At 42.7% G+C, this 25,252-nt stretch overlaps 1 protein-coding gene across 2 annotated transcripts in view; it reads right to left on the bottom strand.

The window, feature by feature from the left end:
• Positions 1-22,185, bottom strand: part of ar (androgen receptor) — a 393,648-nt gene extending 371,463 nt beyond the window's left edge. For both annotated transcript variants that reach the window (XM_070882802.1, XM_070882803.1), the window contains exon 1: positions 19,491-22,185. In XM_070882802.1, the coding sequence (XP_070738903.1) occupies positions 19,491-20,869 (1,379 nt within the window). In that variant the 5' untranslated portion in view covers positions 20,870-22,185. The remainder of the gene's footprint in view (positions 1-19,490) is intronic.
• Between the last annotated feature and the right edge of the window lie 3,067 nt (positions 22,186-25,252).

Raw genomic sequence — 25,252 nt, 5'->3', positions numbered from 1 at the left:
TGGCCTGGGTTTTTAATCTGATTGTTTGCCTCTCCTAGGAGATTGCATGGCTCCGGGTGAGGTGGAGTATAAAATGTTGCGATACATTTATCGCAGTTGTGTAGGGCGGATCGGTTGGGCCAGATGCTCTTTACCTGTCCACCATTGTTCATAGGTTTATATGTAACCTTCAGGGCTGCTGACCGAGGGCAGTGTGGCTCTTTGTCGGCCGGCGGGACACAATGGGCCGAAATGACCTCCTTCTGCGCTGTAAATTTCTATACCATTCCACTTGCCAGAGGAAACAGTTCCTCCCTTCTTGCTCTATCAAACCCCTCATAATTTTGAATACCTCGATCAGGTCTCCCCTTAACCTTCTCTGCTCTAAAAGGAGAACAATCCCAGCTTCTCCAATCTCTCCATGTAACTGAAGTCCCACATCCCTGGTAACATCATGGTAAACCTCTTCTGTACCCTCTCAGGTGGACTTGACATCCTTCCTAAAGTGTCATGCCCAGTGATTTATAAATTTAGCAGGATTTCCTTATTTTTCAATGTACCTCTTTACAAAGCTAATTATCTCATACACTTTAACTGCCTTATCAACTTGCCCTGGCACCTTCAAGGATGTGAATCCTCCAAAGAGGGTTGCTCTGTGTCTGTGGAACCATACTACAGCAAGAATAAATGCCTTCAAGAGAACAGAGGAGAAAAAATGGCCCAGACAAGTAAATTAAAGAAAGACTGGGTGTTGAAGACAATATGTGTCTTGCTAGAAGCTTTTGTTTTTTTGAACCAAAACGATCAGCTGAGATTTTCCACTTAAGCCAAAATATGGCAGGGGAGGAATTTGCACCCATGTTGAGAATGGATACAGAAGGATTTTAGAGGCTAGGATAGAAGACAGGTCTTCACATATGGTGAATCACTGGGCACGTGTGCATGAGCTAGGCCAGGGGGCTAGGAGGCCAAAGGTGCCAGATGCTTGAGGGGGAGATCCCATACTACCAGTGCTACGGATGACTCAGAAGCTGATTTCAAGTGCCCAGGCTAGAAGGCGGCTAATGGGCATACATCACAAACTGGTAAGTGCATTGGGCAGTCTGCCAGTGAGCTTGCGTACAATGTCGCATAACATGGAGGAGTCCAGCTCCAACTTATGTTAAGGCTTTGCACAGAGCATGGATTGAGCGGTCATCTCCATCAACACAACAGTGGCTTCCACCATGATAAAGCCTCTGTTGAAATGGAAGCTCAGATGGTTGCCACCGATGGTTGCCACCTTGGTTTTGGGGGCCAGTGTTGACATTGGCTTCCAGGAGCATTACATCACTTCTGGGCTCTGTTCTCTGCAGAGCTGGAGGAGTGTTGAGCCGCAGTTCCAGAAGAGTGGCCTTGGCTCCATGGAGACACACTTGCTGTCCTCTCTCGCTTTGCTCTGTCCATGGGGAAAGTAATGTAAGTGTTCCTCCTGATGTAGAGCTTCGGTAATCTCCCTAATACAAACATGAACTGTAAACTGAGATGTCGCTGATGTCACCTGCTGTAGACATAAAAGTTAAGGGCCAAAGTAACCTTGGCACCCACATGCAGTGCTGTCCATGCCCCGGTATGAGGCTCGAGTTGTGACTGCAGCTAGTGACAGCTTGACTGCAGCCTCCTTTGTGAGGCAAAGGCACCTCAAACATTGCTCCTTTAAGAAATTGAGATAGGCGAAGTATTCCTGGAAAACTGGATATGGCCTCCTGTGCAGTATCCTCCTCCTCCCACTTGTCTCAGCAACTCCTGCTCTCTTCCTTGCTGCTCCCCCTCGTCCACCAGCCCCAAAGGCAGACCTACCAGAGCACCCATGACTGCAGTACAATTGTTGTGAAGGTAACCAAAAACAGTGAAGTATCAGCAAAAATTTCTCAGCAGTCAGAATTAAGTTTTCAGAGCCAACAAATGCACACAAGTTAACCAACAGCCTCAAAAGACGAACAAGCAACTAACCTGTATGTAGTGGCTAAACCTTTTAAATAACGCTGCTGAAGGGTCCTTCTTGCCTGCCAGCGCCAGAAGTTTTTGGGCAAGTTTATCATGTGGTGAGTCAGCCCAACATCTGAAAGTGTCCTACAACAAGTGTAGGACCCTTAACAAACATTTTACGAGCCATAATTGTAATCTTTAGATTGGTTTGTTTGTGGTACATGTTAAGGTTTCTTCTGGATGGCAGTATCAGTAGTAAAGTAGCACCCAAATGGCAAGGACAGATCCATTAAATTTTGAGCAAAAAGGGTTGAGGGCTTCAGAATAATTGCCCTTTGAACTTTCAAATTGAGTATAAACGTTCCTGATGTTTCGGCATGTTAAATTATTGGCTGCTAGAAATGACAGCTGTTATGACTTCTGTCTTTCATGCATAAAAATTAAGTTGCTGGCAGAACTGTGCTAAACCTAGATCTATCATTCATTTTTAATGCATATATAAACAAAATGTATATCTAACATGCATTTTTTGTCCATTACACTTTAAATGCCACACTGCAAATTTTTGTTAAAAAGTGTAAGTATGAAACAAAATTAGTCATTTTGAATGTAGAAAGCCCTTCTCCCCATTACTGAAAATAACTTAATTGACACATAAAGCTAAATGTTTGTTTGTAACCTTATACTTATCTGCTGAGTCAGGATAACGGGTCAGATTGTTAACCTGCAGCCTAAAAGCAATTAATTTCTGACCTCGACAGAACTACTTGGAATAATGGCAATGGTCTTTCACTTCTGAACATGGGTTCAAGTACAGTCCAGACTGATGGGATGAAAGTCTCTGCCTGTCTATAGGTGTCCTATGTGAAATTATTTTGGGAAATTTTGCCCTAGAAATTCTATGTCGTCGCGCATGTTTTTCCAGGCGCAAAATGGGCCTGCAAGCATGCAACATGGTGGGCAGGGTGCTTGCGCTCATTACGCCGTCCACCACATTAGATCAGCCTGCTGTGTAGACATCCAGGGCACACGCCAGAACTATTAAAATTACTCTCATTTTCACAGGATGAGGAGACACCCCCTTCAATTTCTGTTGGTGCACAGACATCCCGCTGGTAAATTTTGCACAATGCACATGCTCAGAATGGCCAGATGTTATTGAAAGCTCCCACTTAATTGTTATAAGGTAAAAAGATCCAGTCAAAGCCAGCATGAGACAGGTTGAGGCTATCAAGTAAACTTTAATGAAGGCATTAAAAAAAAAAAATCACAAAATAAATTAAATGTATAGATTTAATCATGATCTTGTGAAATATAGAATTTTTTGCACTTAATTTGTTTAAACCCATATTTTAGAAATTACTAAGGAAAGAAATGGGCAATGAAAAAATTCAGCAGGTGAAGAAATATGCTCCACAATGCCACCCAGTGTAGAACTACAGAGTCACAGGCTATCACTTTAATGAGAGTCCTATTAAAAACATGACAGAGCAGGCATCACGAAATGTGAACACAATTCATATCGAAAAATACAAGGACATTGTTGACATAGGACCTTTGAATGGAAAGATGACAGGACCAATCGTTTTTAATAATGTACACATATGAAAATCTATTAAGTGTCAGCCAATGCAGTTTCAGAAGGGTCCGATGAAGCCTGACAAAACTGATATTGGTATTAGTCGAAGATATTGGTCCTCGAACCTCATTGTCATGTAGCCAGCGTGGCATGGCGCAGCAGCCTGTGAAGAGAAAAATCGCAACAGCCCTCAGGTAATTGGGGATGCAGGTCGGGGCTGTGGGTCACGTTGGAGGTCCACTATCAGTGTGGGGGGGCTTGGAGTCCGTCATCGGGTGTCAGGGGTGGGGGGGAAAGAAAGGAGGGTGATCAGGGTTTGCCACATGGAATTCACGATCGAGGGTCGGGGCCTGGAGTCCATGATCAGGAGATAGGAATTGGGGTCTGGTGCGGCAGCGATCGGGGTGGGGATGAGATACGAGAGTGGTGGAAATGGGGAAGGGGGGCACTTAAGGGGCAACATTCCCACTAAGCGCGGAGGAGGTCCCGTACAGGGCACTCACCGGCTTTTAAATGGAAGGAACCGCGTATGTGTGAAAATTTGAATGGGCCACTCAGCCACTTAAAAGGGATCACACAAAAAAAAAGTTAAAGGGAACATTGATCGGGAGTGGTAATCAGGTCGTTTAATGTGGGGTCAAGAAAAGCATTCCTGCCCTTCTTGGCTTTACACTCAGGTAAGTTACTTATTTTCTTCGTTGGCAGACGTTCAGCAGTTCCAGTATCCCCGAGTGCAGCAGGGGAAACCAACGTTGGAGTGTTAAATGTGGCCTGAATCTAACATTCATCAATTACCACAAAATCAATCACATAAATCATACTGTTTTCATCCATCATTTTCCTTCATCACTCAAGTCAATGTATACAGTTAAAATTACCATTCATATTAAAAAAAAGTTCTGAAAGCCCATAAAATTGGTTATTTAATTTTAGAATGTTTGCAACAAGCTTCCTCCACATTTCTTCCCTTCTGCATTAGACTTGGAGTTTGACTTTGATATTTCAGCTGGGGCCTTACGTGCTGGAGATTTCCAATTGCCATTGACAGAGTGACAGAGTGACAGAGTGAGAGAGTGAGAGAGTGAGCAAGTTCTAGCTTCAATCTTGCTTCTGTGGAACTATCCAGCATGTACTGTGACAACTACAAAGATTTACAAATAATAGCTATAAAAACTAAACAAAAAGCTCCCATCAACAATTAAAAAAAAAGATATTTTATATACTATAAGCGATTAAATAAAATTTCTGATGCATAGGATATCAGATATACGGCACAGAAACAGGCCATTCGGTCCAACCTGTCCATGTTGGCGTTTATACCCTACTCGAGCCTCCTCTCATCTTTCCTCATCTAAATCTATCAGCATAACCCTGTTCCCTTCTCCCTCATATGCTTGTCTAGTCTCCCCTTAAATGCATCTATACTATTTGCTTCAACTACTCTCTGTGGTAGCAAGTTCCACATTCTCACCACTCTCTGGGTAAAGAAGTTTCTTCTGAATTCCCCATTGAATTTCTTGGTGACTATCTTTTATTGATTGCCTCTAATTATACTCTTCGCCACAAGTGGAAACATTTTCTCTCTATCCACTCTAGCAAAACCTTTCATAATTTTAAAGACCTCTATTAGGTCATTCCTCACCCTTCTTTTTTCCAAGAGAAAAGAGACCCAGCCTGCTCATCCTTTCCTGATATGCATACCCTCACATTTCTGGTATCATCCTCGTAAATCTTCTCTGCACCCTCTCCAGTGCCTCTATATCCTTTTTATAATATGGTGACCAGAACTGTACACAGTATTCCAAGTGTGGTCTAATTAAGGTCCAATACAGGTTTAGCATAACTTCCATACCTCGAAAGCTCGAGAAATAAACCCATGTGCTTGGTTTGCTTTTTTTATGACCTTGCTAACCTGTGTCACAACTTTTAGTGATTTGTGTATTTGAACTCAGAGATCCCTTTGTTCCTCTACCCCACCTAGACTCCTCGCATCCTCCAAGTAATAAGTGATCTCCCTATTCTTCCTACAAAAATGTAACACCTCACATTTACCTGTGTTGAACTTTATTTGCCAATTATTTGCCCATTCTGCAAGTTTATTAATGTCCTCCTGTAATTTGCTTCAGTCCTCCTCAATTTGATGTCATCTGCAAATTTAGAAATTGTGTTTTGTTTCCAAAGTAAAATCGTTAACGTAAATTGTGAACAACAGTAGTCCAAGCACTGATCCTTGTGGAACACAGCTACCCATCTTTTGCCATTGTGAATAGCTACCCTTTACCCCTACTCTCTGCTTTCTGTCTTGAAGCCAGCTAGCTATCCATTCTGCTACTTGACCCGACTCCGCATTCTGACCTTGTTCATCAGTCCTTATCAAAGGCCTTTGGAAATCTAAAAAAAATTACATTTACTGCATTACCACTGTCTACACTCCATGTTATCTCTTCAAAAGAGGTTGGCCAAGCAAGACTTTCCCTTTTGAAATCCATGCTGACTATTCATTACTATATTTTTGGATTCCATTATTTTTCCTACCACTAATGTTCCCTGGACAGGTTCTATCTCCCTTCTTAAATATAGGTATTGAGGTAGCTATCCACCAGTCCTCTCGCACTCCACCTTTTTCGAATGAATTGTTAAATGTGTAGTAATGCCTCTGCTATCTCTTCCCTAGATTCTTTTAAAATGGGTGGATTCAATCCATCCGGACCAGGGCTTTTATCCTCTTTGAGTTTGATTAGTTTATTTAATATATCCCCTCTTTTTATATTAAATGCACGTATCTCATCATCTAATGTCATGTCCACCTGTTCTATCTCCCTGGTAATTACCAAAGTGAAAAAATTATGTAATATTTCTGCCATCTCCCTATCGTTACCTGTAGCATTATCCCGTCTATCCCTTAATGGCCCTATTCCCATCCCAACCGTCCTTTTTTATTTGTGTCTGTAAAATATTTTATTATTTTGTTTTATGTTCCTTGATCATTTAATTTCATAGTTCCTCTTTGCCTTCCTAATTGTTTTTTGACTTCTCTCCTCATCACTTCGTATTCTCCCTTGTCATGCACTCCCCTGCTGTCTATATACTTAATGTAGACCTCTTTCCTTACCCTCAATTGTTCCCTTATGGCTTTATTCATCCATGGAGTCTCATTAGTCTTTAGTTTGTTCTTTCCTTTTAGCAGAATATATTGGTCCTGCAATCTGTTAAACACCATTTTAAATGTTTCCCATTGCTGTTCTACAGCGTTGTTTGTCAATATTGTTGCCCATTTTATTTTCCCAAATTCTGTTCTCAGCCCCTCAAAATCAGCTTTTCTCCAATCTATTACCCTGGTTTTTGTCATATTTATGTCCTTCGCAATTATCATCTTAAAGCGTTATATATTACCTAGATGTTCCCTTACTTTTACTTCTCTTATCTGCTCTGGTTCATTCCCTATTACTAGATCCAATAGTGAATCCTCCTTTGTTGGGCTTTTTACAAATGGGGTTAGAAAGGAGTCCTGTACACCATGTAAAAACTCCATTCCCTTATTCCCTTTGCCTATCTCTTCTGTCCAATTAATATCGGGCTAGTTGAAATACGCCATGATTATTATTCTATGTTTTTTTACTCATTTCCCTAATTTGTCTGCATATTTCTTCCTCCACCTCCCTTCCACTATTAGGTGGTCTGTAGACTACACCTATTAGTGTGCTTGATTCTTTAGTATCTGTTATCTCTATCCATATGGATTCTATTTTTGTCTTGCTGATAGCTGCGTTACTTCTTTCTACTGCCATGATGTTATCCCTAATAAGTACAGCTATTTCACCTCCCCTTTTCCCCCTCCATCTTTTCTAAATATGTTAAACCTTGCGATGTTTAATTCCCAATCCTGATCTTTCTGTAGCAATATCTCAGTAATCCCTACTAGGTCTGGTTCCTCGCAACGCATGATTACCTCCAGCTCCCCTGTTTTATTACAGACACTGTATGCATTGCTGTATACAGTTTAACTCATTTTTAATAAGATTGTATTTCACTTTATGTTTAACCATATTTTTAGGCTCCTGTTCTATAATTCTATATATTCCGGTTTTAGAAACATAGAAAATAGATGCAGGAGTAGGCCATTTGGCCCTTCGAGCCTGCACCGCCATTCAATGAGTTCATGGCTGAACATGCAACTTCAGTACTCCATTCCTGCTTTCTCGCCATACCCCTTGATCCCCCTAGTAGTAAGGACGACATCTAACTCCTTTTTGAATATATTTAGTGAATTGGCCTCAACAACTTTCTGTGGTAGAGAATTCCACAGGTTCACCACTCTCTGGGTGAAGAAGTTTCTCCTCATCTCAGTCCTAAATGGCTTACCCCCTATCCTTAGACTGTGACCCCTGGTTCTGGACTTCCCCAACATTGGGAACATTCTTCCTGCATCTAACCTGTCTAAACCCATCAGAATTTTAAACGTTTCTATGAGATCCCCTCTCTTTCTTCTGAACTCCAGTGAATACAAGCCCAGTTGATCCAGTCTTTCTTGATGTGTCAGTCCCGCCATCCCGGGAATCAGTCTGGTGAACCTTCGCTGCACTCCCTCAATAGCAAGAATGTCCTTCCTCAAGTTAGGAGACCAAAACTGTACACAATACTCCAGGTGTGGCCTCACCAAGGCCCTGTACAACTGTAGCAATACCTCCCTGCCCCTGTACTCAAATCCCCCTCGCTATGAAGGCCAACATGCCATTTGCTTTCTTAACTGCCTGCTGTACCTGCATGCCAGCCTTCAATGACTGATTTTGTTTATATTTAGGCTGGTTACAATTGTCGATCCCTCTCCCCCATCTTACTAGCTTAAAGTCTTTGCCACCTCTATTTACCATTTCCACTAGGACACGGGTTCCATCGTTCAGGTTGAGCCCATTCCATCGGTACAGCTCCTTCCTGTCCCAGAACTGGTGCCAGTGGTACTGAAGATGGTACAACCTTCTATCTACAGTCAATTTGCCATCATCATCCCTCCTCAAAAAAAACAACCCTAGACCCCTCTGTCCTTGCAAACTTCCAGCCCATCTTCAACCTCCCTTTCCTCTCCAAAGTCCTTGAACGTGTTGCCTCACAAATCCATGCCCATCTTTCCCCCAACTCCATGTTTGAATCCCTCCAATCAGGTTCCCGCCTCTGCCACAGTACCGAAACAATTCTCATCAAAGCCATATCTGTGACAAAGGTAAATGATCCCTCCTTATCCTTCTTGACTTGTCTGTAGCCTGTGACGCGGTTGATCACTCCATCCTTCTCCAACGTCCAGTTGGGTGGGACTGCACTTGCCGAGTTCCATTCTTATCTATCTAATCATAGCCAGAGAATCACCTGCAACAGTTACTTTTCCCACTCCCACATCGTTACCTCTGGTATCCCCCAAGGATCTATCCTCGGCCCCCTCCTATTTCTCATCTACATGCTGTCCCTTGGCGAAACACGGCATCAGTTTCCACATGTACGCTGATGACACCTAGCTTTACCTCACCACCATTTCTCTTGACCCCCTTCACGGTCTCTAAATTGTCAAACTGCTTGTCCGACATCCAGTTCTGGATGAGCAGAAATGTTCTCCAATTGAATATTGTGAAGAGTGAAGCCATATTATTTGGTCCCCGCCACAAATTCCATTCCCAAGCCACTGACACCATCCATCCATCCATCCCCCTAACATCTGTCTGAGGCTGAACCACTGTTCGCAAGCTTGGTGTAATATTTAACCCTGAAATGAGTTTCTGACCACATATCCATGCCATAACTAAGACCGCCTATTTCCGCCTCCGTAACATCGCCAGTCTCCACCATTGCCTCAGCTCATTTGCTGCTGAACCCCTCAGCCATGCCTTTGTTACCTCTAGAATTGATTATTCCAATACACTCCTGGCTGGCCTCCCACATTCTACCCTACGTAAATGTGGAGTCATCGAAAACTCGGCTTTCCGTGTCCTAACTCGCATCAAGTCCCATTCACCCATCACCCCTATGCTCGCTGACCTACATTGGCACCCGGTTAAGCATCGCCTCGATTTCAAATTCTCATCCTTGTGTTCAAATCCTTCCATATCCCTTATCTCCTCCAGCCCCACAAGCACCACTCACCATCTCCATCTCCATCTCCCCCTCCCCCCACTGCCACCGAGATATCTGCACTTCTCTAATTCTGCCCTCTTGAACATCCCCGATTATAATCGCTCAACCATCGGTGGCCATTCCTTCTGCTGCCTAGGCCCCAAGCTCTGGAATTCTCTGCGTAAACTTCTCTGCCTCTCTACCTGTCTCTCCTCCTTTAAGATGCTCCCTAAAACCTACCTCTTTGACCAAGTTTTTGATCACCTGCCCTAATTTCTCTTTGTGTGGCTCGGTGTCAAATTTTTTCAACTTATAATATTCCGGTGAAGTGCCTCGAGATGTTTTACTACTTTAAAAGCGCTGTAAAAAATACAAGTGTTTGTTGTTGTTGACAATGGACAAAAAAAAAACTAACCAAATAAATTCACTGCTGCAAGGAGAAGAAAACAATATCATTTATAATCATGTAAATAATTGTGAAAAGAAAATGTTTCAGAGAGAGAGAGAGGAGGGAATGATAATAAATTTAAGTATTTATATTTCAAGAAAATACTACAAATCCACCATGAGACTAGAGCAAAAAAATTCATGAAGCAAATAAATAAGAGGGAGTTTTGAAGGGGGAAAAATAAAATTAGTGCTAGATAAATAGTATATTACAATATAGTTATGAGGCCTGCAATTTTCTGTATCAGTAACATGCAATAGTTTCACCCTTTCAGTCATGTGACATATTGCTTTTAGTTAAATCTACTGCAGTGGTACCACAAGAGACATCAGAAACCACTTGCCAGATCCTGGATTATCCGTGAAATCTAGTAATAATTCATAAAAGTAATTAAACGCACAAAGAATAGTTAAAATAATATACTTGTTTAATAATGATTATACCAAATTGTTTAAAAATAGGAAATGTAATCAAACAAAATGATGTATTTTAGTTCTATTCAAAAATTATATTTTCTAACAGTTATTCTCACCTATCAACTTGTACAAACCTATCTACATTTAGCAGTACTCGGCATCATTAATCATGCTCACATCTGCATTGTAAACTTTACTTGTAGTTGCTGTAGTTACTTCTGACTAAAATTTTCTGAACGAAATGCAAGCAACTCAACACAAATTTTAACAAGTAAAAGAGAAAAAAAACACTATTAATGACATTCAGAAACACCTTCCTAACAATGGGAATTTAAGCTTCGATTTTAAGCTAACCCACCCCGTTTTACACCCCACTGACTTCAACCTGCACTGTTCCTGCCAAGTTAGCTTAAAATTGGGGCTATAGTGTACTTCTGATGATTCGGTTCAACCAGAACTGGCCAGCAAAAGGGTCAAGGACTTTGAAAAATGTAAGATGATGCGTGTAAGCCAATACAAGAGTGCCCCACTTTAAACAAAAAATTTAATTATCTGTTCAATTACAATTCCCACTGTATCTAAAGATCACGGTAAATAAATAAACTAAAGCAATCGTTACTCTCTGTACTGGGGATGAGAGTGGGACTGCACAGTTGATCAAGAAATTATAGTTTAAAATTCTTCAGCCATAACTATCAGGTAATTTTTATTTTATTTTAAATAAGTAATGCAACATAAAATGGCACTCTGGTCGTTACAGACACTGCAGAAACTCCCAAAGCAGCTTTTAATTATTATTTTAAGACATTTTTTGTAAACTAAGTTTAACATGTATGTTGATTATTGCATAAATAAAGCAGTATGAAGTTCTAACATGAGAAAAGAAAAACAGCTATACAATATACAATGTACAAGTGTATTAATAATTGCAATATTGTTTTTTGCTTAATGAACAATATATATTACATTACTATTTCTCACATCCATACTTACTGTCCTAGTCCTGCCCAATTCGCCACCTCCATCCCCCATTGATTGGGATGCAACTTGGAGGGCTCGGTAATTTCTGCCTGCCGCAGTCACTTACCTACAGTAGGGGGTTTCCTCAGCCTCTGGCAAGCAGTCCTGCCAAAATTGTTTATTTTTAAATTATGATTCTCCTCTTTAGCCTGTACAAGGCCACACTCTGTCACTATTTGCATAGGTCCTGATGCCAAAATAATTGTCTTCACCACTGTCAGGCCCAGATGTCTAGGCTTCTCCCAACAGGTGTCTATGGTAGCCAGCGTTGAAAGGACACAAATCACAAAAAATATCAGAGGACGTACTCCTGTGGTTTGAGTTTCATGGATGGGCAGCTATATCCTCTGCTGCCAGGCCTCAATAGCAGAAAATGAGGGGGAACAAGGAGGCAGGTACTTTTGATCTCCTTCCCTGATCTACCAAAGAAGCAGTAGGAGGCAAGCAAAAAGTCTAGATTAGTATCTTCTATTTTTGTGAATCACACATATCTCAGTGTGGTGAAATTCTTCTGTTTGCTAATTTCAGCCAAAAAAAAAGTCAGCGAATATAAAACAAAAACCACCACCTTATACAAACCTTTTTGCTAAAATTAGGGAAGAAAGGACTTCCAACTCTTCCTCCCATTGATAATTTCAGCTCCACTTACTGGCTTAAGCTAAATTGTCATTACATTTAATTTAGGTGTGATTTACTCTGATCTGCAAATTCCAACATAGGCAAAGACAACAATCAATTTTCCAAAGCAATGTAGCAAAACCAAGACCTTAGCTAATTATTGAAGTTAACTTTATCTGTGTAGTAAAATCTAAATAACTGCATTGATTACTGAAGGTATATAAACAATACTCATACCAGACTCTGATTCACTCCACTAAAGGCAATTCAATGGGAGTTGTTTCTCCTGCCCTCTTTGTCTGGGGTGGTGGTTAAAATTAGTGTTTACACTATACTGATGTATGCTCTAATACAGGTGATTTTATCCCATGCTAATGCACAAATGCACAATATATGTAAAGCAAACATTTGAACAACAAACACAAGATGGTAACCAAACCCCACATGGGTCACTAATGAGGGACTGCAATAGGTCCAACATAGGAGAAATTCTTTACAGTCCCCTTCCTATTTTTGGTTGTTGCATAGGGAACTCTAAATATTAACAAGACATCCCACTGCCCTGAAACAAGTCACAGAAGGACTGATGGACAACCTGAAATGAGAGGAAATTACCCATCCTAGGTTTACTTTGCAAGTCTTGAAAAAAACATCTCACCAATCTCTTCAAATCAAGGCTACAAAGATGAATCAGGTAGGGGCTACACTAATCAAAGACATGCACCACAAACATTTCACTGCAATATAAATGCTCACTACACTTTACACATTATTAAACTTGTATGACCAGACACTTTAGGGTATTTTAACCTGCCCCCTGCTTGCCCAAACCCTGCTCCCAGTTAAAATTCCACCCTAAATTTCTCCCCTCCCCAGAACCTACCAAGCAGGATGTCTTACAACAGAGAACAAAAACAAACTAAAGGTTCCAACTATGAAATGCAGACTTATACCATGTGGGAAGGAAAGGGTTATCCATTCAACGTCTGACATCATGATCAAGATGCCACATAAAAGGTTACTGCAGAAGATAAAAGTTCACGGGGTTGGGGGTAATATATTAGCATGGATAGAGGATTGGCTAACTATCAGAAAACAAGAGAGAGTTGGGATAAATGGTTCATTCTCGGGTTGGCAATTAGTAACTAGTGAATGCCGCAGGGACCAGTGCCGGGACCCCAACTATTTACAATCTATATTGACAGATGAAGGGATCGAGTGTAATGTAGCCACGTTTGCTTTTCCTCCCATCTTTGTATTGTCAGCAATGTTTGAGGAGGATACAAAAAACCTGCAAAAAGACATAGACAGGCTAAGTGAGTGGGCAAAAATTTGGCAGATGGGGTATAATGTTGGAAAGTGTGAGCTTATGCACTTTAGCAGAAAAAAAAATCAAAGAGCAAGTTATTATTTAAATGGAGAAAAATTGCAAAGTGCTGCAGTACAGCAGGACCGAGGGGTCCTGGTGCATGAAATACAAACGGTTAGTATGCAGGTAACAGCAAGTGATCAGGAAGGCCAATGGAATCTTGGCCTTTATTGCAAAGGGGATGGAGTATAAAAGTAGGGAAGTCTTGCTACAGTTGTACAGGGTATTGGTGAGGCCACACCTGGAATACTGCGTGCAGTTTTGGTTTCCATATTTAAGAAAGGATATACTTGCTTTGAAAGCAGTTCTGAGAAGGTTCACTAGGTTAATTCCGGATAGGAGGGGGCCGACTTATGAGGAAAGGTTGAGTAGGTTGGGCCTCTACTCATTGGAATTCAGAAGAATGAGAGGTAATCTTATCGAAACGTATAAGATTATGAGGGGGCTTGACAAGATGGATGCAGAGAAGATGTTTCCACTGATAGGGGAAGACTAAAACTAGGGGGTATAATCTTAGAATAAGGGGCCGCTCATTTAAAACTGAGATGAAGAGGAATTTCTTCTCTCAGAGGGTTGTAAATCTGTGGAAATCGCTGCCTCAGAGAGCTGTGGAAACTGGGTCAGATAGACAGAGATAGACAGTTTCTTAACCGATAAGGGAATAAGGGGTTATGGGGAGCGGACAGGGAAGTGGACCGGAGTCCATGATCGGATCAGCCATGATCGTATTAAATGGCGGAGCAGACTCGAGGGGCCATATGGCCTACTCTTGCCCCTATTTCTTATGTTCTATCAAAACATTTTTAACAGAATTATTCCTTGTGATTTTTATGCCCACATCTTAATTGATGGCTGGGTTAAATTAGCAGAGTCTGTGACAGAGTCTCGTATTGGACTGTTCAGCCACCAAAGAACTCACTTCAGGAGTGGAAGCGAGTCTTCCTCAATTATGAGGGACTACCTATGATGATGATAAATTAGCAGCAAATAGAAGATATTGGTGAAAGAGGTCATTAACCAACAGCAAAATCTAGCCAGACGTTCCCCTACACCCTCCAGCACAAAACATTTTTGCCCACAAAGCTCCTGAAAGTGGAGGCTGATAACAGCGCACTGAGAAAGACAAGACATCTGGGAACCGAGTGACTAGGCAATCAACCGGGTTGTCTCTGTAACCAATGAGATTTATGGACTGGGAAATAAGCATAAGGAAAGAGGTAAATTCAATGTCAGAAAATGAAATAACGAGAGAAAGAAAGAGTGGATTGAGAGAGAGAAAAGAGACATAGGGAAAGAAAGAAAAAAAGTTAAAAATTTGACATTTTTTAAATCTCCCCGAAAAATTCAAAACCTGGAGGAATGAGATTCCATACTTGCAATGGTTAATTTTCAATGCCGAAAAGGTTGATTAGCAGTCATTTACACTTATCACATTGTTAAAATGGTACTTACACTTGTAATTACTAGCCCTAAAATAATGCGGCAAGTTTAGTTTGTATCTACCACGCAAAGAAAGAAATACAGTAACTTCACGTCATTCAATGCATGTTAACAGTGAGGCAGCCAGCGAAATGACGTTTTCGTGAAGCTAACAGAGGAACGGCGCAGCTTGGACAGCAATTTTTGGATATTTGCATTTAACCATGCATCTGCTCCTCGCCTGATGTTGCTGTCCCATTTATGCAGAAATAATGGCGACCACCATTAGCCTCACCGTTATTTTGACAGCAAAATCTGGCCCATTCGCTTTTTTGCTATTTCATGTTTCTATTCAATCAAATGGGACGAAGTGCCATTCATGTCTCAAAAAACTAAACTTGTACCTGATTTTAGTTGGAACATGAATGGTAGTTTTCCCCCGTGGGATTGAATAGAAACTTGAAATAGCTGCTCTCGACATCAAGGCAGCATTCGACTGAGTACGGCACCAAGGAGACCTAGCAAAACGGAGCTCAATGGGGTTCAAAAAGAAAGCCCTCAAGTGGCTGAAGTTATACTGGACACAAAAAAGATGGTGGTTGTGCTGGTGAAGGCCAATCAACTCTACCTCAGAACATCTCTGCAGAATTTGCATATGGAAGCGTCCTCAGTCCAACCAGCTTTAGTTGCTTTACCAACGATCTTCCTGTGATAAGTTCAAGAGTAGGGCAGATCACTGGTGATTCAACAGTGCTCAAATCCATTTACGACTCTTGATAATGAAGCAGTGCATGCCAAGCATGGGCTGCTATTTGCCAAGTAAAAGGCATCTCAAGCAAGAGAAAACCCAGCCATCTCCCATTGACCTTCAATGGCACAACCATCGCCATGTCCCTCACTATCAACATCTGGGAAGTCACCAGTGACCAGCTTAACTGGACCAGATATATCAACAGTATGGCTACAAGAGCAGGACAGAAGCTGGGTACTATGCAATAAAAGCCTCACCTCCTGACCTCTCAAAGTATTCCTACCATCCACAAGGCTCAAATCAGGAGTGTGATGGAATACTCACTACTCATCTAGATATGTGCAGCTGCAATCACACTCAAGATGCTCAACAACACCCATGACAGAGCAGTTCGCTTGATCATGCCCATGAACTTAATATCCACTCCGTCCACCATCAGTTCACTGCGGCTGCAATATGTACAATCTGCAGGATGCACTGCAACTCAGCAAGGTTACTTCAATAGTACCTCTCTCCATTGCGACCTCTACCAACAAGGGCTGGAATAGCAATGTGAGACCACCATTAACTGCAAGTCACACACACCCTGCCTTGGACATAAATTGCTGCTCCTTCATTGTCACCAGCTTAATATCCTGAAATTCCCTCCCCAATATAAATGTAGGACCGTCATCACTACAAGGACTGCAGTGGTTGAAGGACAAGGCTCACCAGCACCTTCTCAGAACAACTAGGAGTGGTAATAAATGCAGTCTTGCCACGTCGCTCAGATACCGATAACAAAGAAGAAAAGAACAATTTTTAAATTTATGTAAGGCTTCAACTCATTCAAAGACAAAGACTGTGTATGATAACTTTCAAACCTTAAAAGGTACTGGCATTTGTCAGTAAAATTGATTTCATCCTTCAAAAATTTCCCATGAATTCACCAAAAATAGAATTAGTTTTTGATGTATTTTCATTACTGCTGTCAATTGGGATTTTACAGTACCTTCAGTTTGTATTAGTAAGTGCATCAATCCAGCTAGTCAAGTAAACTTCTACTGTTCTCCAGAGCAGAATTAAGGTGCTGTCACCTTGCAATAATTCTTTCATGTAAACACATTGCCCATTTGAGAATAGTTGATGGTAGTTCAAGCCAAAAATGTAAAGAACAAAGAACTTGCATTTATATAGAATTTTTTAAATCTCAGAAACATCCCAAAGCACTTCACAAAACATGAATTGTAGCATGTGTTATTTTGTAGGCAAACACAGCAACCAGTTTGCATGGTCAGTTCCCACAAGCAGCAATGAGGTGATCAGTTAATCTGTTTTTGGTGCTACTGTATTGGATGAGAGCACACAGAATTTTTTGCTCTTCCTTGAATAATGTCAAGACACTTCCGCTTGAATCACTGCAACTATAAAGTCTCAATATCCTTCTATAGTGTGGAGCACAATACTGCACACTGCAATCATCTAACTGGCTACTTCTAACTATTTTCTCCTCATCAATATACATAATAATTTCATCCTTAATGAAAGACTCTAAATTTAGTCATTCCTTATAAATACAAAAAAACACATCACACCATCACAATTCATGCTCTAGTTAATCACTTGGCTTTGATCAACCCTATCAATGAATCCTGTCAGCTCATTTCTTATGGCTTTCGCAGTCCTTACAAACTGACTTCGAAAATTTGAGGTTTTTTGCAGCTTCTCTGGATAGGAAGTTTGTCAGTTGAACCCATGACTTCTTTCCAGACTTGACCAGTAGAGTTTCCAATTGAACCAGTTACTGTTCTTTCAAGAATGAATTTCTGCCAGTCAATCTCATGCTGCATACACAGCAAGAACACAGTTTCCCCCACCAGCTTGTATGAAATGAAATAACAAATTACCTATTGTCCCAGATAATTATGGGAAAGAGTATCAATGGCTGGATCATTTAATTCCCAGTCAGTTCATTAACATACCAATGTCACCAGTCTACTTCTCCATGTCTAAGTGACAGAAAGGATGCCGGACCGTTTAAAATTAACCCTTAAAATCCCGAACACAAGTTCATATCAGGAACATATTTATTGTAGCTTAAACTGAAAATCCCTGGTAGGTCAAATAAACAACAATCCCTAGTCATGACACTTCCTTGTGGATGGGAATTTCTGAACAGACTACAATGTGCTCAGTGTGTGTTTTATAATGCTTAAGTATTTGTAAACTTTGAGCCAATCACTAAAAAGCAATCAGCATGCTTCACACCCTACTGACAGACACTTTTCCATGTGCTAGACACAGAGCAAATGCAAAAATGATAGATAGGCAGACAGAGTGAAGGACCATAGAATAAAGCTGCCAAAGGGAAAAAGTTTGTTAATTTCAAATTAGAGACTGATTCGTTTTTGTGTTAATAAAAACATATTGGTAATTGCAAGCTGGTTTTATGTTTTCGGTTTAGGTCTGCTTAGAACTAAAGCGAGACTGCCCACATTTCTTTCAGTCAGCCAACTGTAACAAAATACCTTCATCCCCAATGGCCTGCATTGCATTCAATCAAGTACCAGAACTGGAAAAAAAATGATCCAGTAAACAGTTCATAGAATTATAGAAAATTATAACAGAAGTAGGCCATTCAGCCCATCGTGTCTGTACCGGTCAAAAAAGAGTTACCCAGCTTAATCCCACTTTGAGCACCAGATCCATAGCCCTGTACATTATCGCTCTTCAAGTGCACATCCAAAAATGTGATGAGGGTTTCTGCCTCTACCACCCTTTCAAGCAGAGTTTCAGACCCCCACCACCCTCTGGGTGAAGAAATGTTTCCTCATCTCCCCTCTAATCCTTCTATCAACTACTTTAAATCTATGCCCACTACTTATTGTCCCCTCTGCTAAGGGAAATAGGTCGTTCCTATCCACTATATCTAGGCCCCTCATAATTTTATACATCTCAAGTTCCTCCCCGTTTGAATTGATTGTTTTTCTCATGAATCTACCATTGCACTTCATCAATAACATTCATAATGAAATCACTAAAATTTCCAGTAAATGTAATGATTTTCATACTGTTAATGCCAAAAATCTGTGTCAAAATGTTTGGATTTATATTCACAACACAGCTGCTCATTCTTAAAAAATACACAATAGAAAAGTTTTGTATGTAAACACAGATTTTCTTTTGAAATGGGATTGTGGTTACAGTAGAGCTAGCCCTGGACTTGGTTATGCATACATGTTATTTAGATACAAGTTTTCTCAATGTAAAAACCTTACATTACACACAGTACAGTATGAAAATATCCCACACACACAAAAGCATCAAGATTACAACTAGTCTAGATCCTCCAGTACTGTCATAATACTGCTATATTCAGGAACAATTAAGGTGTGGTACTCTACTTGCATCTTGTCAGATTAACTGAAGTAGTGTGACTACTGTGAATTGGAATATATATTAATTCCTGATAATTATATTGCCAACAGAGCTAAATGTTCATGCCAGCTCCCAAATTTACTAAGAAACATTAATATTTGGACTTGACATGGTCTAATGAATTTCATGCATTATTCTCACCAAAGCAGATTATCTAAATGTTTGCTGACAATAACTGCTGAGGCAACAGGCAGATCAAATATAATGAAACATATTCCTGTAATACAATAGACACATTCAAACTAAGTAAAGTTATTATCCATATACATTTTTTCCAAATGCTGAAACCTAGCTAACTGCAATCATGAACTTCATAATTCACATCTTCACTTGAGCTCCCCATCAACAAATGTGTATACCCCATTAAACATTCCTTCTACTTGTATTATCAATTGGCACAGACTTACCGTATGTTGTAGTATCCATCGATCCAACTATCCATTTCACTTTTAATATGGCCTGAAGCTGGATGTGGCCCTCTATCCAGCAGTCCACTTGAGTACCATGATTCAGATGTAATAACATTATCCCGAAGTGCTAACGCGTTTCTTGGATATTCAGAAGAATCGCCATAGTCATTCTCTAAACTTCCCTTCTCAACATAACGCCAAGACGGAGTGGATCCATAAAGTGGGGTGGTTGGGCAGTCCGAGTATCTACACTGAGAAGCAAACTCTTTGCGGTTGTCCATGGGGTCGGGTTCTTCTATTTTAATTTTAATGCTTGCAGCAACACCAAACTGGGCATGGCACTGGCTGCCATTATGAAGGACACAGTTCTCGGCATCTCGAAAGCAAGCTCTCTCTGACAGGTTGTACAAGGTGCTTTCTCCACAGGAAGGGCGACCGTGACCATAGTTCGTTGCAAACATTTTGTCAAACTGGCATTGCTTATGATCCTTGTCGGTATAATCGGTCGCCTGACCGTCGCTGCCAATGGATTTGGCTGCTTGGGCCCTGGCGATACGTTCGTGAACATTGGGGTCTTCAACTAGCCCGCTACAAATTGCCTCCCTTCCCGAATGCGCGAGTTCATACTCTGCGGGAAACACGCTGCTTTCCGTCTCCCCGAGTCCGCCTCTGTCGAGCTCATCCCCCGCCTCCAGCCTGTTGGTCTGCCTGAGGCTTTGGGAGCCGGGGCATGGGCTGCCGCTGGGCACTGCCATCTTGGTGTCGGCGCCAATAGCCGTGCCGCCGGGAGGGAAGGCGAACATGCAGTCCCGCTTGCTCGGGCCGTAGGGCGACTGCAGTTCCCCCAGCTCATTGCTGTCGATGTTGAGGCCCATGGAGACCGAGACGGCTTTGCAAAGCTCCCGGGCCGTGTCGCTGGTCAGTGAGTACGAGCAGCTGCCTCGGAACTCGCTCTCTGGCGAATAGCCGGCGGCCAAGTCGCGATCTTCCAAGTCGTGGCGGCAGTCGCTGGCCTTGTCGCGGTCGGGGCAAGCGTTGAAGAGCGTCCGGACGACGAACGGCGAATGCCCGTAGCCGCCCGCCGCCTCTTCCTCCTCCTCTTGTTCCTGCTGGTGCAGCGGCGTTTGCTGACTCAAAATGGCGACGGTCTGCCGGCACGCCGCATCGTAAAAGGCGCCAAAGCTGTCGCCCTCCGCGCGCTCCGGCTGGTAGGGCCTGCTCGCGCCCGCCAGCTCGGCGTCGCGCATCAGGCTGTGCTCGCGCGCGCACACCGCTTGGAAGACGCTCTGGAACGCCGCCCCCTGGCGTTGCACGCCCACCGCTTCCAGCACGGCCGGTCGCGCGTTGTAATTCCCAGAAAGGCTTTCGGTCTCCATAGTGCTTTCGGGGAGGGGGGGGTTATCTTTAATTTTTTTACCCCCCAAAAAAACTATTTTTTTTATTATTGTAGAATGTTTCCCCCCGTTAAAATGCAAGTATTGACTGACGACTTCCAAAATTGGAAGAGCTGGAAAAATAATGCTCAAAATCCCGTTACTTGATTCATTTTTCTTCTTCTTCCTCCTCACTTGCAATTATATCAATGAGTTTTTCATAGCTCACAAACAAATTGAGACTACTTGCAGTTTGATTACAATCAGTGGTTGTTGCCAGCATTACTTTTTCCACACATGGCCATATAATTAAATCATGTGTTTAAATCATTTCGTTTCACGTCTAAAAAAAATTAACACTATGCAATCCCATATATTAACTCCGCCCTGCTTCTTTCACATCCGTGACAGGTTATTTGCACTGCAATCGTGCGTTCGCGTATTTTTTCCCCTTTCGAATTACTGCAGTCAGTAGCACACTTTTAAGCGAGACTGGATTCAGTGATAGGTAGCTTTTTAATTCCAATTGCACAACGATTTCCCAATTGCAATTCCAGCAAATGTTGTGTGACAACCGTATTCCTGGTTTTTAATTGATAATTGCTGGAATGAAACCTGTTCAGCCCGACCCGTGGATCTGCAGAAATGTTCTCGAACGTAGATCCCGCAGCTCAATTTCTGTTGGTCGGTTGATTTAGGTAATAATTATTTAGAAGCGGCCATAAGTAGATACGTACAGTAAACACGATCCGCTGTTTCCAAAAAAAAGTATATTGATTCCTTTATTTCCCCTCCCCAGTTTCAACTGAGACCGAACAGAAGCAAACTATTCCCGGGGACAGGAGAGTCACGAACAGAGAACTGGGCTCCCAACATGTGGGAGCTAAAGTAATGCTAGTGATCGGAAGCTTTCGCCGAGTTCTAATAACATCAAGTTTTTTTGGTTGTTCACTTTATCGTTAATTGCACAAATACTTACTTCCAGCGTAATGCAAAGTGCAGTTTTGACTGTCCCCTGTTACTAAAAGCACAGGTGAAGTATATGAATCCAGCAAAGTCCCACACAATTGGCACTGCAAAGAATCGCAAACTTTTCTGTCCCACTTTGCACTCTTGAGTAATCCAGTTCGGCTCCGTAGTTCGATTACACCCGACGCTGCCTTGGATCTGTAAATTACCCCTTCTACGACGATATTGCACGGTACTTTTATTTTTTTTTGCTGCATCCGATTTTAGTGATCACATTGAACCATTTTGTCAAATTCGGGGTTGCATACTGCGATACCAGAGCAGCGTGCGATCTGCGTCTTCTCTGAGCTACTGAGTGCATCTGGCAATTGAAAGTGTTGACGCTACGTTTTGAGACCTTGGGGTTTGGCCAAAATAGCTGCGTCAATCAAAAGTGTGTGTGTGTGAGCGAGAGAAGCAAACACACATATATAAGCGTAGCAGATATATTGAAGTTATATGGTGATATTCCACATCCCGGGCGATATTAATTTGTTTCAGATTTGCTATTGCAGTAATTGCAGCCAACGTTGAAAATATTCTACATCATGGAACCGTTCATTCAAATAAATCCAACAGGTCTCAGAAGGTCTTCATTGTTTTGGTGGTGGTGTTGCGGTCAGCTGGCTTGTAAGATGTTCTTGGCCACTTGCATCTAAACACCAGTTTCATATCCCTGCAGAAGCTAACTCTCTGCTTCTTTTGTGAAGACCTTATTAACAACCACTGATATGAAATGCTGTATATTAAATGGAAAACTGCAGGCATAAATAGATGTTTCAATGGAATGCTGTTGACTTCCTGCAGTCAGGTACAGTTGGGTCTGCCTCACAATTGCTTCCTGTGAACCAGAAATTAATTACGTGTATATATTTCACTCGTTTAATGGTGGCTTTTGGATTGGTGAACTGCATAGACTCATATCCAGGTTGCATTACTATACGCATGCAGTGCTTTCTGCGTGTTTCGGAAGCCCTTCTTCAAGCGTCCCATTTCAATACATCTGTTGGGCACCTGAAATTAAAGGGATTTTTTTTAAATTTCAAAATATACCTTATTCATATAAAAATGTGCACAATACATTCAAAAGCAGTTCAGTACATTTGGATGCAGTCAGCAATTCCATACATTACATTTGGATGCTAACCGCAGTTCCGTTCGATACATTTCTTTACTTTACATTTCAAGGTATAATTCATACAATCCAGTAAACATTGCGGTACGTTCATCAAGTTACATTACATGTGTCACCATGCGGTACAACATGCATTACGCAACAGAACTTGCAATATACATGGCACTACATAGGTGTTTGCAGATCATGGTGTTCTATGTATACAAAAGGTTTACCATTGCAGCCCGAGGGGAGTTTTATACTGATACCAGCCCCTGGGTTTACCATGGCGGAAGGGCTTTAAACTGGCTCTTCCCCACCGTGCATTTGCGGCGGCTGCACCAATTTTTAGTATGTCCCTCAGCACGTAGTCCTGGATCTTGGATTGCGCCAGTCTGCAACACGCAGACGTGGACATCTCCTTGCCCTGGAAGACCAGTAAGTTTCGGCAAGACCAAAGTGCGTCTTTCACCGAGTTGATGGCCCTCCAGCAGCAGGTGATGTCTGTCTCAGTATGTGTCCCTGGGAACAGCCCATAGAGCACAGAGTCCTGTGTTACGGAGCTGCTCGGGATGAACCTCGACAGCAACCACTGCATCTCTTTCCAGACCTGCCTTGCAAAGGCGCAATCCTGAAGGAGGTGGGTGACAGTCTTGTCCGCCCTGCAGCCGACTCGGGCACCGTGCCGTGCTGCTGAGACGCCGGCTGTGCATGAACGCTCTGACGGGTAGAGCCCTCCTCACCGCCAACCCCAAGCTACATCTTGGTGCTTGTGTGAAAGCTTTGGCGATGAGACATTCTGCCAAACGAGTTCGACAGTCTGCTCAGGGAAACACCCGACAGGGTCCACCCTCTCCTTTCGTAGGGCGTCCAGGACCTTACGTGCTGACCACTGTTTTATGGCTTTGTGGTCAAACTTTTTTTGTGAAAAACTTTTCCACGAAGGACAGGTGGACAGGCATGGTCCAGCTGGTGGGGCCATTTCGCGGCAGCATGGTCAGGCCCATCCTTCGCAACACCGGGGACTCAGCACGTAGTGACACTTGGTGTTTGCGTACCGGGGGTCTGTGCACAGCTTGATGCAGCCGCACACAAAGGTGGCCATCAGGATGCGGGCATGTTCGGAACATCCTTTCCTCCACTGTCCAGAGATTTGTACATTGTGTCTCTGCGGACACGGTCCATTTTGGACCTCCAGACAAAGTGGAAGACGGCCCGGGTGACTGCCGCGGCACAGGAGCATGAGATGAGCCAGACCTGCGCCACGTACAGCAACACTGAGAGCACCTCACTCCTGATGACCAGGTTCTTTGCTGCCATGGAAAGGAAGCGCTGCTTCCACCATCCCAGTTTTTGCTTCATTTTGGCGATACGCTCTTCCCAGTTTTTGGCGCACGCCCCGTCCGCTCCGAACCATATTCCCAACACCTTCAGGTAATCTGGCTTAACGGTGAAGGGAATAAAGGATTGGTCAGCCCAGTTGCCAAAGAACATGGCCTCGCTTTTGCTTCGATTGACCTTCGCTCCCGAGGCCAGTTCAAACTGGTCGCAGATTGTGAGCAATCTGCGGACCGACTGCGGATCCGAGCAAAAGATGGCAATGTCGTCCATGTACAGGGAAGTCTTGACCTGAGCGCCTCCGCTGCCTGGGATCATCACCCCTCTAATGCCCGCATCCTCCCTGATGGACCCGGAAAAGGGCTCGATACAACACACAAACAAGACAGACGAGAGAGGACAGCCATGCCTGACTCCAGATCTGATCAGAAAGCTTTCAGTTTCCCACCCGTTGATTAGAACTGCGCTACTGATGTCTCTGTAGAGCAGTTGGATCCAATTGCGGATACCCTCCCCAAACCCCATTTTGGAGAGCACGTCCATCAGGTACGTGTGCGATATCCTGTCAAAGGCCTTCTCCTGTTCTAAGCTGATTAAGCAGGTGTCCACCCCCCTGTCCCACACGTAGGCGATCGTATCCCTGAGTAGCACGAGGCTATCAGAGATCTTCCTGCCGGGGACAGCGCAGGTCTGGTCCGGGTGAATTACCAGTTCAAGAGCAGACTTGACCCTGTTGGCGATGACCTTTGACAGCATCTTGTAGTCCACATTGAGCAGCGAAATGGGCCACCAGTTTTTGATTTCCTCCCTCTCCCCCTTCTGCTTGTAGATGAGGGTGATGATGCCTTTCCTCATCGATTCTGACATGCTGCCGGCCAGAAGCATACCCCCGTACACTTCCAGCAGGTCGGGGCCCATCCGGTCCC

Source organism: Pristiophorus japonicus, chromosome 6, assembly GCF_044704955.1.
Source record: "Pristiophorus japonicus isolate sPriJap1 chromosome 6, sPriJap1.hap1, whole genome shotgun sequence".
NCBI classification, from domain to species: domain Eukaryota; kingdom Metazoa; phylum Chordata; class Chondrichthyes; family Pristiophoridae; genus Pristiophorus; species Pristiophorus japonicus.
This window is presented reverse-complemented; position numbering and strand designations above follow the sequence as displayed.